The sequence below is a fragment of the Typopeltis vanoorti genome, chromosome 4, assembly GCF_054136105.1.
Source record: "Typopeltis vanoorti isolate ZY-2024b chromosome 4, IOZ_Tvanoo_1.0, whole genome shotgun sequence".
Lineage (NCBI taxonomy): Eukaryota > Metazoa > Arthropoda > Arachnida > Uropygi > Thelyphonidae > Typopeltis > Typopeltis vanoorti.
In genome coordinates this window covers 21,605,862-21,623,889 of record NC_143552.1, presented here as the reverse complement: position 1 = coordinate 21,623,889, position 18,028 = coordinate 21,605,862, and the positions used below count along the sequence as shown (strand labels likewise).

The 18,028-nt window shown below is 35.5% G+C and overlaps 1 protein-coding gene across 3 annotated transcripts in view; it reads left to right on the top strand.

Moving 5' to 3' along the window:
* The window catches only part of car (vacuolar protein sorting-associated protein 33A), a 396,220-nt gene that overhangs the window by 354,899 nt on the left and 23,293 nt on the right, over positions 1-18,028 (top strand). For all 3 annotated transcript variants that reach the window (XM_090391677.1, XM_090391678.1, XM_090391679.1), the window contains exon 15: positions 2,175-2,297. In XM_090391677.1, the coding sequence (XP_090247803.1) occupies positions 2,175-2,297 (123 nt within the window). The remainder of the gene's footprint in view (positions 1-2,174; positions 2,298-18,028) is intronic.

Here is an 18,028-nt window from a genome sequence, read left to right as displayed (position 1 = left end):
CTTAAAGCTCACAGAGACGAAACATGGGAAGCCAAATTAGCCTGTATATCACCCGGCGAACACTCCATCTGGAAGTTAAGAAGCCTCAGAAACAAAAACAAATCTCTTTTTGTTTTTGTTTTTGTTTCAAAAACAAAAAGTCAGACAGGGGCCTAGTACACACGGATGCAGAAAAAGCTGAAGAGATAGCAAAAAACCAAGAAAAACAGTGTAGCCCTGCATACGACAACTTAGACATCAAGCATGCATACAAAATTCATCTCCATGTCAGACATGCACTAAAACTCACCAACACCTGCAACAACAAACCCGCAACCACCTCACCAGCCGAAATCTATGAAATCATAAAGAAGCTAAAGAATAAAAAAGCCCCTGATTCTGATGGCATTACAAACAGAATTATTAAACTGCTACCCCGAAGAGCAGTCGTTCATCTCACCATAATAATCAATGCCATGTTCAGATTCAACTATTTTCCCTCCTACTGGAAAGTCGCAGATGTTGTCCCAGTACATAAGCCAGGTAAAGATCCACACCTGCCTGAAAGCTGTCGGCCTATCAGCCTGATCTCAAATTTAGGCAAAATTGCCAAGAAAACCATCCTCTCCAAACTCCAAGCCTCAGTAAATGATTTAAATATTCTCCCAAAGGAACAGTTTGGCTTTCGCAACATCACAGTACTACTCAACAAATTCACAGGCTAATTTAGTACATCACCACCGGCTACAATTGGCACCAGCACACTGGAGCAGTCTTCCTCAACATAGCAAAAGCTTTTGATAAGATATGGCACTTCGTATTACTACACAAACTCATCTCAGCAGGTATACCATCAAAAATAGTCCACCTAATTAAATCTTACCTCCAAGACAGACACATACAAGTCAAAATAAATGGAACAGTTTCAAGTCAACGACGGATCACAGCAGGAGTTCCCCAAGGTGCCCTACTGGCACTGATCTTATTCTCCATATATATGGCAGACATCCCACACAACCCAATGACATCCATCTTAGCACTCTATGCGGATGACACAGCAGTACTAGCCAGATCTCTACAGCTGCATCACATCACCAAAAAACTGCAAGAAAATCTGCAAAAACTAGAACAATGGTTCTCCAAATGGAGATTACAAGTAAATCCCCAAAAGAGTATAGCGATACTTTTCACCAGAAGATTGGCAACTCCCAAGGGGGACCTTTATTCAACGTCAAAATCCACTGGCAAACAGAAACAAAAATATCTTGGGATAACACTGGACAAGAGATTAACTTTCAATCCACACATCAAAGACTTATGCATAAAAGCATCTAAAACCATCGCACAACTTTACCCTCTAATAAACAGAAAACACAAGTTAAATACAAGAATCAAAGTACTCCTCTACCTGCTGACGATCCGCCCAATAGTAACATACGCATCCCCAGCTTGGAGTCACACATCCAACACCAACATCCTCAAGCTACAGAGAGTGCAAAACAAATGTTTGCGCATGATCCTACAAGCACCATGGTTTGTAAGAACCTTCCAACTGCATAGAGACACAAACACCTTACATCTACTCCTTCCTACGAACTACAGCGGAAAAATTCTTCTCAGCAATCTGTACACATCCTAACGATCTAGTGAAACATGCAGTAAGCTATGACGAAACTGGCCTCTTCAAACATGAGGCCAAAAGCCATCCTAAAAAATAGCAATGCCGAGTAATCTCCATCCCCCATCCCCTAGGGCAAGTTTGCAGCTCATAAATCTTTCCTTCAATTCGTCCTCCCTATCAGACAATGGGGAATAAAAAAAGCATCTTGCTTCACCCTTCTGGCCAGTGATGTTATGGTACATTAGCAACAAGAGAATGTCTTCATAAAACACAAAACTTAATATTTTAAACTACAATAAATTTGTTTAAAGTAACGCAACTATTCAAATCCAGTAAGTACATAAATTTTTTAACTGCTTTACATATCACTTTTGACAAAACAATTTCAATAACGGGCACATCGCAAGTGCCGACAATACGTGTTATGAAACTAAAACTAATAAACATACTAACATAAACAATTTGTAAAAATATTTAGAATTTTAAATTTTGATTATTTTTACAATATCACTTATTAGAATTAGAAATTCTGATAACTAGTGATTAGATAATGATTTTTAAAATTGAATTGCAGGAGGTTCTGGCTCATCTGTCCATTCCAATACTGAAGACCCAAAAGTCATTTTGGTCTTCTTTTTAGGAGGATGCACATTTGCAGAAATATCTGCCCTTCGTTTTCTTTCTCAACAGGAAGATGGTAGGTATAATATATAAAAATGATTTATAAATGATTATGATAAAGAATTTTAATCATAAAAAATAAAAATGTCGTATACACTGATTAGTTTTAATTTTATAGCTGTTTAAGTCAGGTGGTTTGCTCAGGTTTTTCTTTCTTCTCTTTACGCAACAGATGCAGAACATTAAGGCAATATTTCCTTCATTAATCTTAATTTATGCAATGATCAAGAATTCACTTGCAAAAAATACACAGCTCTCAAACATGAAGTGCTGTGGTATTGGCATAATGTCTGATGAGGACTAAGTGTTAAAATGGCCATTGAAATCCTTACTCAGTAGAACAATTAAAAAATGCATTCATGCTCAAGATTCTTGCCTTCAAAACTTGAAAAGTTTCAGTATTCAAATACTGTCACCCTTATTATCAATTAATGTTATATAGCATTTTTATAACATAACCAAAACTTTCAGCACATAAACAAACAAAATTACAACAAGAACAGAAAGATTTAGAAAAAAATGAATGTGCAATTTTGCTGCAGTTGTTCTTACAATAAGGCTCCCATATTGTAATTTCTTTAATTACTTAAATGTTTAAAACAATAATCCAAACCAGGGAGCCTAAAATGATAGCAAGTCTGCATCCAGATCCCTAAAGGAATTTTCCAGGATCTTGTATGTTTTTAATATATCTCAGTAATCTACATGGAATTGAGTTTTCTTTTTTTGCAAGCCTCTTTATTTGGAAGTATGACATTTAAAAATGTTTCATTACAAGTAATGCTGTAAACATGAGCAGTTCCCTGAACTAATATTAATAATAAGTACTCAGTTATGCATAGAGTCATGCAGTTAATAAAATCAATTTATTAACTATTCACTAATAAATAATAAAAATGTATGATGAAATATAATACTACTATAATATTTCATTGATTTTCAATTACTGTGGGATATATACCGTAAAGAAAACTAATGAAGTTTGGTGCAGATTAGGTTTCCAGCAGATACCACTGATCAAATTTCTAATTTTTGATTTGCTCCACAAATCAAATTTGATTTGTGGAGCATTTAGTTTTGCCTCACTAATAAATGGAACACTAGGTGGGATGCCCTTTTCTTTGAGTGAAATCTCGATGGTACTTGTCATGTACTAGTTATCTACTTCTGTAACATTTCAATGCTACTGTAGTTTTAGAGGTATAAATGCAATAAACAAAATAAAAATAGAGCTCAAAATTTTATTTGTTGGGCAAACAAAGAATCATGCAAGGGACAATAAAAGTTCCTAGTCATGGGCAGTTATAGCAGCTGTATTCTGGAACCAGAATGGGGGATCTTATTTATCTACCTTATTTAGACAGAGAGAGGAGGCGTTAGGATTAGTTCAGTATGGTATATATGGAGATAACATGGAAATTTAAAAAATGTCCACAGAGTGGATTAAACTCTGTGGATGAGTGGTAATCAGCGGGCTGAATCCTCTACCACTTCTTTGGCCCTCTGAAGGATGCACAACAAGAATAAAATTTTTTGTGGAGAGCTTAAACAAGCTGTTCATGAAGAGCTCTTGGAGTAAAGACATGGATTCAGCATACAGCATCTCACTCAGCAGTGGCAAAAAGATATAGAGAATTATGGCGATTGTTGAAAAATGACAAAATGCTTACGAAAGATACATTGATTAATCCATCTGAAATCCATAGTTAAATAAATTAATTAAATAAAGAGGAGGCATTGCTTCCATACAAACATTGTGATTCTCTGTTTGCCCTATATAATTTTTATTTATTGGCACATAAACTTTGCCATATAATTTCTTCATTTAAGTCATTATCATCATCAAATTCCTGACATATACCCTCAAGGGATGTATAGGATATGATAGTACTTCATGAAAATCTTACATCATTACTAACTTCCTATCAACAATTTTCCTCCAAATCAATCTCTTACCTGTCAATACCTCAACATTGTCAGATCTTATATTTCTATCTTCTAAGGCACTTTTTACCTTATCAATCCATCTATATCTTGGTCTTCCTATGGGTCTTTTTCCTGCCAACCTGGCAGAGAACACTTGTTTTGCTAATCTTTCCTTTCCCATTCTGTGTAAGTGACCATACCTCCTGAGATTAGCTCTGCTAACACATTCCTAGATGCTAACAATGTCAAGTTCTTTCCTAATTTCCTCATTTTTAATAGGATATAATTTCTCTCTTATTCCATATAAATTTATTCAGTACTTCCTATCATACCAGCTTCGTTGATTCTGTTGTCTATTTCCATATTTAATTTACCATCTTCACTAAAAATCATGCCTAAGTAACTGAAATGTTGTACTTCTTCTATAGGTTCTCCATTCACAATGCAGTTGATATTTTCAGTGCTTCTGCCTATTTTCATTGTCTTTGTCTTGTTATTGCTGACCTTCATAATATATCTATTACAACTGTTATTCAATTTAGTCAGGGATATTGCAAACTCATAGCGGATTCATTTAGAAGTATAACATCATGTGCATGAAGCAAAGAGCTGACATTAACATCTCCAATTTTGATATCAGGTTTAATACACTTTCCTTCATAATGCAATCCATATAGATAAAGAATAACATGGGGAGAGGATAACATACATCCTTGTCTGACATCAGATTTAATATTAAACCATCTTCCTGTACTTCATTTCTAACTGCTGACTTACAACTCAAATAAAGACTAAGTATTGCTTGATATAATCCAGAGGGGATTATAAAAAGAGTAGAAGGTGAGAAGGGAAGAACCAGAGATCATTCCTGAAAGTTATGTAAAAGTGTGGTGAAGAGAGTGTGAGGAGTAGATTTTTTACATGGAAAATGGTCAGTGAATGGAATGCATTACCAGAATGTGTTGTTAATGCAAGGAGTGTTAAGGACTTTAAGATTCTATATGATAAATATATGTTGTCAGTTGAATGAACATCCTGCGATGAGTCTGTCAACTCCATGGAGGTTGTAATAATAATAATAATTTTTCGCAGTGATTACTCCATACTTCAAGGATATCTTTTTCTCCATTTTTCATGTCACCTTTATTATCTCTAATTCCTTTTAGCACTCTTTCCTCCATTTCTGAGCTTCAGCAACCTCCAGAATATCTTGCCACCTTCTTGATATTTATTTTCTATGTTCTTACCAATCTTCCCATGACTTTTGTTAGCTAGTTTTACACAATGTTAAACTTTCTTACATTTGTCTCTGTATTCCCTAAGAGCACAAGCTGACTTATTTGCCAGGAACTTTTGATATGCTTTTTTCTTTTCCTTCACTGCCTAACTTCCTGTGTCCACCATGGCGTTCTGATTTTTCTATCCTTGCAGACAACCTCACCACATGCTTCTCTGGCTGAATCAGTGTTTTCTTCAGGGCTTGCCACTGTATCTCCAAAGTTGGGTTCCTGTTCCCAAACTCTTTCATTTTGAAGTGATCAACACAAATGGTGATACTTCCAATTTCAAATCCTCTGTACACTCTGGTGTCCTGCACCAGGGAGAAAACATCACTATCAACAATAACATAGTCAATGAGACTTTTCTTATTTCTTGCCTCTTCTCTCCATGTGAATTTGTGCACATTTTTATGTTGGAACATGATGTTACTAATAACCAGTCCATGTCCTGAGCAGAAATCCAACAAATATTTGCCATTATTATTAGCTTTGCTCTTTTCTCCAAATTTTCCCAATATATTTTTGTATGTCTGACAATCATTTCCTACTCTGCTATTTAGATCCCCAACAAGGACCAACTTTTCCTTTTTCACTGTGCCAGATGCTTTCTCTAAATCCTCAAAAAATTCCTTCACTTCTACCATAGTAGAACCTTCTGTGGGACCATAGGCACAAATAAGTCTCATTGTCCAGTTCCCCATTCTGATATTTGCCCACATCACTGTACTTGAGACTGCTTGTCATTCAAGAAGATTAGTCTCGTATTTAGTGTTGAATACAATGGCTACTCCTTTTCCTTGTCAATCTGATACTTATCCAATTCCTCAGCTAGCTCCATTTCTTTGCCATTCAGGCTTCTTATGTTGATAGTACTGATTTTGAACTTTGGTGATATTGAGTTGGGGTGTGTTTTAGGATTTGTTCCAATAGCTGACTTTTGTTTGTGGATTTTAGTCTACAGTTCACATCTGAGAGCTGCTCAACTTTTATTTGCTTTAAAACTTTCTTACATGTTCTTCTTTTCAATATGAAAGATAGATTAATTAATCCATGTAAAATCCATAGTTAAATAAATTAGTTAATTAAATACATAGGAGGCATTGCTTCCATACCATCATTCATACAAACGTGATTCTCTGTTTGCCCTTATATAATTTTTATTTATTTGTTGGCACATAAATTTGCCATATAATTCTTCATTTAAGTAAATTATTAAAATATGCATTTTCATTATCAATTGCTAATCCTTCTTTTTTAAAGAGTATCAGCAAAATAAAGCACTGTTTTAATCTTTTAAATTTAGATAAGTATGGTTGCATTTGTTTTTTCAAAATATTGAGATCCTTATTGTAAGAACAACTGCAGCCCAACAACCATAAGTTAGCTTTTTTTAAATAGCCTTGGAAGTGCACACTAAGACTTCAATTCACTCTTTTATAGTTACAATTGAAATTGTTTCTTCATTGTAATTCCTTATGTTTATGATTTGTAAGGTGCTTCTTGGCTCAGAGATACTGGTTTGCAAGCAAAATATCAGAGCATAAATTTGCATATTTTATATTATTCTTATATAGTGTTGTGAAATAGTATCATTATAAGGATATAATTAAACCTTGTTAGCATATCTCTTTGCTTGCTTGGTTGGCTGAATGGATAGCACATTGACTCTATAACCAACACTTTGTGGGTTCAAATCCCGACATGGATGTCTGTAAATGTCTTTAGATGTAATTTTTTCTGTTAAGGTTACACAGTGGTCAACATTCATAGTGAAGAATTTATGGAGATAAAAATATGTCTTGGAGTAATTACTTATAATTAAGAAAATATCATTCGATGTTTCGACCTCTATATTGAGGTCATCATCAGGAAAACATACATATGCACAGGACACGGCCTTCTTGACACTACACAAAAGTAAGATAAAATCTAAATGCTTTGTTAATTGTTTACCCTAGCCTGACTTCTGATCAGGCACCTTTGCTCTCCAATCAGAGGTAAAGCTAGGGTAAACTTGAAAAAATTAAGCAATTGGAATCCAACCACAACATCACATACTAATTACCAATTGGTTAACTACAACCCTACAAACCACATCAAAAAGAAAACAACAGAATTAGTCATCAGTGATCACATGGCCAGAGGAAACAATTAAAAAACTATTACAGCATTATGCCTGTGCTCCCAGAATTTATGGCCTGCCTAAAATACACAAAACAAACACACTACTACAACTGATAGTTGATGGAAATGACAGTCCCAGTTATCACCTAGCCAAGAAACTAGCAGCTACACTCAAGGAGTTGGTAGGTCATTCCCTCTCCTACATAAAAAATACACAACACTTCATAAATAAAATTAGAAACATCATACTCAACAATGAAGATTTATTAGTCAGCTTTGACATAACTGCCCTTTTCACTAATGTCCTAATCAACGATACTATTCTTCTCATACAGAACATATTTCACCCGACATCAGGGCCCTCTTTGTCCATGTACTTTGCTCCAGGTATTTTGTGTGGCAAAATAATTTCTACCGGCAAAAAGAAGGTACAGCCATGGCCTCACCCCCCCTCCTTCCAATAGTTAACTTTTACATGGAAGACTTCGAGCAATGAAGTCTCTATTGCTCTCCTAATGCAACCAACCACTCTGAGATCTTTAATTTCCTCTCCTTAAAAATTGATTTTCTCTAGTCCCACTCTCCCAACAGTGAAATCATCCTCATAGGAGATTTTCATGTCAATAACACCAACTGGCTTGCCTCCTCCATTTGTACAGATCTTGCAGGCAGAGATGCTGAAACATTTGCCATCACTAACGACCTTACACAACTTGTTCAGATGCCAACCAGAATACCACATAACCCGAACCACTCCCCAAACACCCTAGATCTCTTCCTCACCACAACCCCTCCAAATATATACAGTGAATGTAGTGGATCCCCTAGATAATTATGACCATAATCTAGTGCTTACACAACCACTCTTATGCAAGAGTAGTTTAGCATTATAATAGTGCCAAGTGGGGCAGCCTCTATGACTTGTATGCCTTATTCCCATAGTTGGAATACTGCTTCTGACCTTCCAGCTCAAACATATGTGGCAAACTTATCACCAAAGTAATCTTCACTTTGGTGGCATGGAAACATACATCCCCCACACTACTCTGAACTGCCATTCCTTAACTAAACCCTAGTTCTCCAAAAGATGTGCCAAGGCTGTACAAATGAAAAACCAAACATACCACAACTGGTTCAAATCAAGAACTCCATCCTCCTCCTTTAAAGCTTACACTCAAGCCCGAAATAGATGCAAGAAAAATAATCAGTGCTTCCAAAACAGAGTTTGAAAGAGCAGGAAACTAGCAACCTGTTCGAACAGCAGCCGAGCCTTTTGGTTTCTCATCAAAGCAATTGGTCGTAACTTCTGCCCAACACTATTCCCACCCCTGTCATACCCGGATGGCCTACTGCATCATTACCTACAGAAAAATAGCCACTCTCCTGGCTTTTGCTTCCAATGCATGCAATACTGACAATGGTAAATATCCCCCAACCATTCCAGACGCCCAACATATAATGCCCCCCCCCCAATATCCTTTTGTCAAAAAGAGATCAGAAAAATACTATCCAAATTAAGCACAAAACAGTCTCTTGGCCCTGCTGGCATTCCACCAGTTGTCCTGAAAATTTGTGCACCAAAACTGATTCCCATCCTATGTCACCTGTATATACTCTCTTACTCCACTGGTATCTATCCCACACCCTGGAAATTGACCTATATTCAACCGATTCCCAAGAAGGATGACAAGTCACTATCACCCTATATTGCTCTCCTCAGTCCTGTTTAAAGTAATTGAAAAAATCATCAATTCCCAACTCCTACACTACTTTAAAGGCGCCCACCTTATAAATGACTGCCAGTATGGATTCTGTTGCTGCCGATCAACAGGAGATCTGCCCACATATGTCACCCATCCCTGGACAGATGCCATGGAAAAGTTTGGCAAATCTCAAGTGGTTGCACTTGATATCTCCAAAGCTTTTGTCCAGGTCTGGCACAAAGGCTTATTAAGTAAACTACCATTGTTTGGTCTGTCTGGATGCACACTGTGTGGTGGTGGATGGTTCCTTAACTTCTCACCATTCAACTAATGCCAGGGTTCCACAAGGTTCTGTCCTCTCACCAACTCTCTTCCTGCTATATGTCAATGACCTACTTTAGTTGACCTCCAACCCAATAAACCTTACTCTACACAACTCACCACAACCTACAGAACATCAACCACCACCTCCTTCAATTCTGATCTCCAAGCCATCCTCCAATGGGGTTCAGATAACCTCATCAATTTCCAATGCTAATAAAACTCAGTTCCATCTTATTTCTCATAAACCCAAATTTCCAGACAATTTGAGATTTCTCTTCTTGGAATTACCCTGACATCAAGCCTCTCCTGGCATAAACACATCACAACCATTGAATCCTCAGCTTCTAGAAAACTAGGATTTCTCTTTTGCTCAAGACATTACTTCACCCCTGAACAGCTATTAGCTTTATACAAATCGTAAATCCACCCAGCTATTGAATACTGCTCTCACATATGGGGTGAGGTCCCCAGAATCTCCCTCAAAATGCTGGACTCATCTCTTAGCAACTCGCTCCTCCCACTTTTTCACAGACATTTCGTTTCTGCACTTTGTGTATTCTACAAATATTTCCATGGAAAATGTTCATCTGATATAATATCAATAATTCCCCCACTTAGTACTTAAGCTCATTGGAACACATTCAGCTACTGCTCAACATTCCTTCACAGTGCACCTTGAAACCCACAGAACAGTTTCTTTTCCTCCTCTTTCATCCCTGCAACTGCTATATTTTGGAACAGTCTTCTCCCTGTTGTGTTTCCCAAAAAAAAAAAAAAAAAACAAGCTCTAGATTCAGTAAGCCTAAAGTCCAGATAATATTTTCACATTTGACCCCACAGCCACGAAACATTAAATACATTCCTAAGCCCCTGAACAAACAACACAAATGTATCCAATTTACCATCGAGATTGAAAACAATAAGTCTCTTCCTTTTCTAGACACACTCTTGTCACAAGTCTTCCCTCAGGCTGCCTTTCATTTGTGGTCTACTTCGAACTTACACACACAGGCCAACATATATAAAAATTTATACTGCCAAAAAATAGGAGTCATCAGTACCCTCAAACATTGAGCCCTAACAATTTGCTCCAATGAACAGGCACTGAACAAAGAATATGAAATTATTAGCCAAACATTTATTTAAAAAAATTGCATGATCCTCCACAAAAATACCATTAAAGATAAAATAAAATTACAAGAATGCCATTGTAATTCTATGGATAAATAGATAGAGCACTATATATATATATATATATACACACACACACACACACACACACACACACACACACACACACACAACATTAAGGCAATCTTCAAACCTCTTGCAAAATTAAGAAATATACTCAGCACATCCAAATATCCTGTTCAGTACCTTGCCCACTCAGGAGTTTACAAAAATTCAGTGCACCTGCAACCTACCCCACATAGGGGAAACAGGATGCACCATCCCAATAAGAAAAAACTAACATAAATGCCACATTAAATTCCTCCACTATGGTAAAACAGGCCCATCTGCCCAAGCACTTCAAATCTATCACAGAGTCAACTGGAAAGGCACCAAGTCCCCACACCATAAAAAAAATAATAATAAATAAATAAAAAAAATATAAAAAAAAACAGCAGCTTTGAATGAAAGTTCAAAGAAGCCTGTGAGATGTTGAAACATCATCCGAATCTAAACAAGAACAGCAGATTAATAATTCCAAGAATCTGGAGTACCCATCTTCAACCCATATAGCATCCAGAACAACCCACACAAGAAAACCTTAATATAAGAAGACTGTAGAAATTGTTTAATGTAGTTCCACTATAAAACCTTATTTTTATTTATTTAGAGTTTTTTTAATCATCTGTATATTATTATACTGATATGTATAAAAAGTTTATTTTATTTTGTTAATTAATGTATATTTTTGTATATAATTTACTTATTTTTCCACCAGAGGTCAGGCTAAGGTAAACGATTAACCACATCGCTGTCAATATGGATAAAATATATCACTCCTCTACACTTCGTATCCATCACATATTTCAATGTAATATCAATGGTATTACAATTTTAATATGCACTTTGCATCCATGGTAACTTGGACGTGTATATACGTCCTGGCTGGTTGGGTGGTTAACAAAGCATTTAGATTTTCTTACTTTTGTATAGTGTCATGTAGCTTGTGTCCTGTGCATATGTATGTTTTCCTGATGATGACCTCAATACAGAGGTCGAAATGTTGAGTATTATTTTCTTAATTATAAGTAAAGTAATTACTCCAATACATGTGTCTTTGTGTCCATAAATTCTTCACTATGAAGTCTTTAGTTGTAAGTTGAATTTTTTATTATCTAGTGTCAGACTACAGTCCTCCACTTATTGGAGGCCTGTGGCTTGAAAGTGTTTCTTTGATCTCAAGTAGGGTTGGTTTCTGGATTATCTAGCCCTTAGCTCGCACATAGTACTATTACTGAAATATTATAGGCTTACATTCTTCCATGATTGAGCTTCACGTTTAAAAAAAAAAAAAAAAATAATAATAAATCATTTTAAGTCATGGACTCAAAAAACCTATCACAGGTAGTTCACCACAATTGCAACAACATCTGTCATATTGCATATTAAACTCAATCACTTTTTATCCACCATGTGAAAAACATTCCTTTACTCACTACACCTATATACATTTTCTGTCTATATACAAGTTATGTTATTATTATGTTTACTCCTCCAGGGAGCCTGAGGACTCAACATGAGAGTCTTTAGCTTCGTTTGAGTCATTCATACATATACCTATCATATCTCTGCATGAACATGCTCGTTGAATATGCATTTAGTATCTAATGACAGCTACACACACACAGTCTCCATAAAAGAATCTGATCCATTTGCCAGGGATGACTCAAACTTTGCTTGCACCTGCCATAAATCCCAAAATGTCACTTTTTTTTATATTGCCCTTACTAGTATGTTTCTGTGATATCCCCTTTTATTTGTTCTTGTATTTACAATACCATAGGAGTTATTGTCTTAATCACAAGTCTCTCCCCATCTTCTAAGAAGACATGTAATCACATCAGCACATAGTAGTCCAGATGCAGTCTTATCAAAACCTCAAAGTAGGAGAATTATTTCTTTTTTTTCTTAGAAGTTAGTGTTCTCTTTAACGGTGTAGTTATTCAATGTGATGACTACTAGTGGTCATTCAACTTTAACTCATTGTCCACCAGTCTCTAGCTGGTGGACAATGAGCATTGACTACTTGTATTAAATTTGCATTAATATCTTACTCTGCTTTCAGTGTCCTTCCACAATGCCTAAAATTATGTTTATGGACATTAACCTGACACACATTAACGTTTGCTCATATAATTAGCACGTTCAAGTTAGTCTGTATGGACATATTGATTTCAGATATTAAGAATTATCAACACGTTAGCACAAGAAGATTATTTGTGGTTTGTCTCTATATTGCCAGATATTTCAGTTTGAAAATAACCAACTATCATCAGTGGCTTGACAGGAAACAGTCTTTTACAAGGTAGAATACAAACAATTGATGTGTTATTAATGTGTTAAAATGTTAATGTGTTATTCAGATCAAACTTTCCCGTATTTTTGACAAAGATATGCAGTCATTTGGTTCAAGTTAGGGTGTTAAAGTAAGGCCCCTGTACTCTATCATTCGGCGATGGAGAGCGCATGCGTAGATACAATGCGCACTCGGTCGTGGAATGCGAGTGGGTCAAGTAGATTTGGTTGCATAGTCATTAGGTAGTATATATTGTGTGTGCAAGTCTAATAAGATGTTATATTTTTTTAGGATCCACATATAATGCGAGCCCCTAACTTTAAGTAGTCTTTTTTACCATAAATTTTTCACATTATATGCGATAATATACGGTAACTAATTTTTCTTGTATTTCATATAAATTTATATGCTGCATAATACGATCCATTATAAAAGTATGGTTTTGAGATGCAGAAGTAAGAAAAACGTGTTATATGTTGGTAGAGTTCATGCCTAAGTGAATTAATGAACTTATTAGATAAAGTTGGAATTAAATTTTTGTATTTGTTTTCTTGCGAAATTAAAATTTTTCTTTAATATCTGAGTGTTTGGATTAATTTATTCACTACTGTACTAGTTTTCCTTATTCTCTTATATTTCCATATTTTGTTATGCGAGGGAGGTCTGAAAAGTTCTCGGCACAATGAAAAACAAATTCATAATTTCAAAATGATTTTTATTTTTCAACATAATCTTCCTTAAGACTAATACATTTATTCCAGCGCCATTATCCCGTCCCTATAGTGGTTCTCAGTAAGATCTGCAAAATACCTCTCTACAGCTGCAATCACCTCTTGATTCAAAGAAAAACTCTGACCAGCGAGGAAGAGATAGAAGTCAGAGAGAGCCAAATTTGGAGAATAGGGTGGATGTTCCAACAATTCATAGTGCAGATCCCTTAATTTTCCCATTGCCAAAACACCTTTGTGGGCAGGTGCATTGACCTGATGAAAGATGATTTTTTTCTTCTGCAAACCGGGTCTCACGAATTTTTTCATCTAGTCTGGTTAAAAGATTGTAATAATATTCCCTGGTTATTGTTTTACCCTTTTCAAAATTTAATAAACAAAATGCCTTTAGCATCCCAAAACACCAATGCCATGACCTTTCCTGTTGATGGAACTGACTTTGTCTTCTTTGGCGCTGAACAATCGGCTTTTGTCCACTGTTTTGACTGCTGTTTGGATTCTGGTGTGTAATGGTGAATCCAAGTCTCATCCATAGTAATAAATCGATGCACAAAATCAGTTTTATTCTTGTTAAAACACTCCAAGCACTGTTCAGAGATTTTCAGGCGACTGCGTTTTTGATCTGCTGTGAGCAAGTGCGGCACCCATCTTGTGCAGAGCTTTTTCATTTGCAATTCTTCATGCAAAATATATCCTACACGTTCTTTTGAAATGCCTATAGTCTCAGCAATTTCACGCACTTTGACTTGCCGGTCGTCCAATACCATATCATGCACTCGATCAATGATTTCTGGTGTTGTTACACTTTTTGGACGTCCTTCACGTGGATCATCTTCAAGGCTGGTTTAACTTGGCTGTACTAAATTCACTATGACAACATGCAATAAAAAGACAAAGACATCACAGCCACGTTTAAACTCAGCAGCCCATTTCTTAATTGTCAAAAACGAAGGAGAAGAGTGCCCATAAACTTCGAATGAATTTCTTTTATCATTAAACCTTCTGTTACAAAGAATGTTATGACTGCATAATACTCAATTTTATGTATTTTAAGGGATACAGACAACACTTTTGCTTTAGACAGCTGCATAAAACAAACTATTTGATAAAATGACTTGCAATTTCACATGAATGCTTATGACAGATGTACCAACTTAGGGAAAAAATAATCTTGCCGATAGTGTTGCCATCTATGGTCGAAGCAGAGAACTTTTCATACCACCCTCGTAGGTGACCGTGCCACTTCAGTTGGTTCTACCCATGAAACTTCAGAATGCTAACAGTATCAAGTTCCTTCCTAGTATACTCATTTTTAATATGGTTCTGTCATTGATTCCATCTTTTCACTCCCGTAATTGTTCTCAGAACCCTCATATCTATGGTATCCAGTCTTTGATCAAGTGTTTTATTTTTAATTCAGCTCTCAGTAGCATAAGTTAAAGTTGGTTTGAACACTGTCTTGTATACAGCTAGTTTAATGTTTTTACTAATTCTCTCTTATTCCATATAAATTTATTCATTTGACTTCTTGCCTTATCAGCTTTGCTAATTCTGTTGTCTATTTCCATATTTAATCTGCCATCTTCAATAAAAATTGTGCCTAAATAGCTACGTTCTCTATTCAGGATGCAGTTGATATTTTCAATGTTTCTGCCTATTTTCATTATCTTTGTCTTTTTATTGCTGGTTGTCATAGTGAATTTAGTACAGCAGTAATTAAGTTTAGTTAGGTAATCCGAAACTTGTAAAAGGTTTATTTAAGAATATAAACATCATCTATATAAGCCCAAAAGAGCTAAGATACTATCTCCAAATTTGATATCAGTATTAATGAGAATTTATGTATTCCCGTAAGCTCTCTGGTCAAATTTCATACAAAACTTTCATAGTTTCTACATTTGGCTTGAAATAATGCTGGATTTAATATCCACTTGATTTATATAAATTTGATATCAATATTTAATACTACTTTCTTTCATATGTGATCTATATAAATGAATGACAGTGGTGATAATGTATACCCTTGTCTCACACCTGAATTAACATCAAAACATCCCCTTGTACTTCCTTCAATTCTAACTACTGACTTACAACTCACGTGTGCGGCGTATTATTTGATATTACATACAATAACATATAACTGTAGCATTTTTAATAGTTTTTCTCTTGGCACATGCCTTTGCCAGATCTACAAAACTTAAATACAGATCCTTGTTATATTCCCATGATTTCTCCACTGTTTGTCTTAAAGTGAAATATAATCCCATCAATCTCTGTTTAGTCTGAACCAGCTTGATCTTCTCCAAGCTTCTATTCAACCATTTTTCTTAGACTTTTCTCAATGCATAGATCTTATCAGGAACATTCAGTAGCAAAATTGCAATGCAATTCTTACATTGAGTTTTATTTCCCTTTTATATCATAGCATAGCATGACTTACTTGCCAGGAACTATATATCTGAGTACCATGAAACATTTACTCTGATCATTTGGAATTTAATTCTCTGATACTTACATATTTGAGCATTTCAGGTCGCATATAATCTGCTTCCTGCATTTGGATTTTTGATGGCTTTTTTCTGCTTCAAGTATTGATATGTATTCTTGACTACATTCTGTTGAATGTTTTCCAGTATGTTGTCACTGCTTGTTTATTTAGCAAACTTTCAAAGTAATTATTCCAGACATCTAGAATATCTTTAGTTTTCATGTTGCCATTATCATCTCAATTCTGTATGTTATTATTGAGTGTGTGTTGTATTGTTATTACCACTGCCAAAAGATAAGTCATTTTTTCATATTTTAGTTAATAATATTAAGTTAACTCATTGTAGTTTTTGATTAATGCAAGTGTGTGATTGACTGAGTTGTTTAGTTTGTAAGTAAACGTATTTTTTTGTTTAACATGTTCGCTGCCAACTACGAGTACACTTGTAGTTGGTATATGAGCCTCACAAGCCAACTACGAATATACTCATATGTCGATTACCGATCTCCTATACCAAGCACGAGTTAACCCTTAGTATAAGTACCTTAATTTGGACCCTTCGCTTGTGAATAAAGCAGAGAGCATGTCTGGGGGCTTGGTAGAAGGGAAATAATTTCAGCTAAAATATAGTATATTATATATGTGCCTCAGAAGTCAACTACGAATATACTCATATGTCAATTACCGACCTCTTATGCCAAGCAGAGTTAACCCGTAATTTGTAAATCAAATTAAAACTAATAAAATCAATAAAAATAATAAAATGAAATCAATAAAATAAAAACCAATTTATTCAAATTACGAATGATACACTTTAAAACAATTTTCCACGCACAATGTTGGTTTTTCCTGACAAACAGGACAATAATAACGTGTTTCGCGTCGTTGTTTATTTCATGTACATACTCGGCATGGCTTTGTTGGGCGATTCTTTTTATCTGTAGGTGGTAAAATTTCCAAATAATGAAGATCCCGAATTCTGCTGATATTCTGTGATGCTGTAAGCTCATCCATTCCAGCAAAAACTGAGATAAATTGATCTCTAAATTTTAACCCAGTCATTGCGTTTCCAGTAATTATATTATAAAATTTATGCGCATTTTGAATGTATATATCAAAAATGTGTATTGCCAATTTCTTTGGCATCTAATTGTCTTTCGTAAGGCGGAATAGTAAGAAAGCATTTGATCAGAAAAATCGATGCCTGACATACCCAAATTATAGTCCCTAACGATATTTGGTTTTAATTGAATTTTACCATTCCGATTTTTCGCTTCAACCATTTCAAATTTGTGCATATTTGAAATGGAAAGAATTTCCCTCTTATCCTTTCATTTGCGATGATGAATTCATTAAATTCATCATCGCTCATATTAGCATAACTTCTAATTATTTATCAGTAAGTTTTCTTTTACTGGTCATGGCAAAACTGAAGGTTTTTAGAGACTAGACGCAATAAACACAGTCGTCAACACGTGTAATATATAGGTGGGGTGATACGAGATTACTCGTAGTTGGCATATGAAACAAAATTCTGTCTGATAAGTCAGCTAATAGATTACTCATAGTGATCTTGAAGACGCGAAAGCGCTTGGCGTGCGGGAACAAACTATGCCCGAGGAGCATGACAGCGAACGTGTTAAGTACG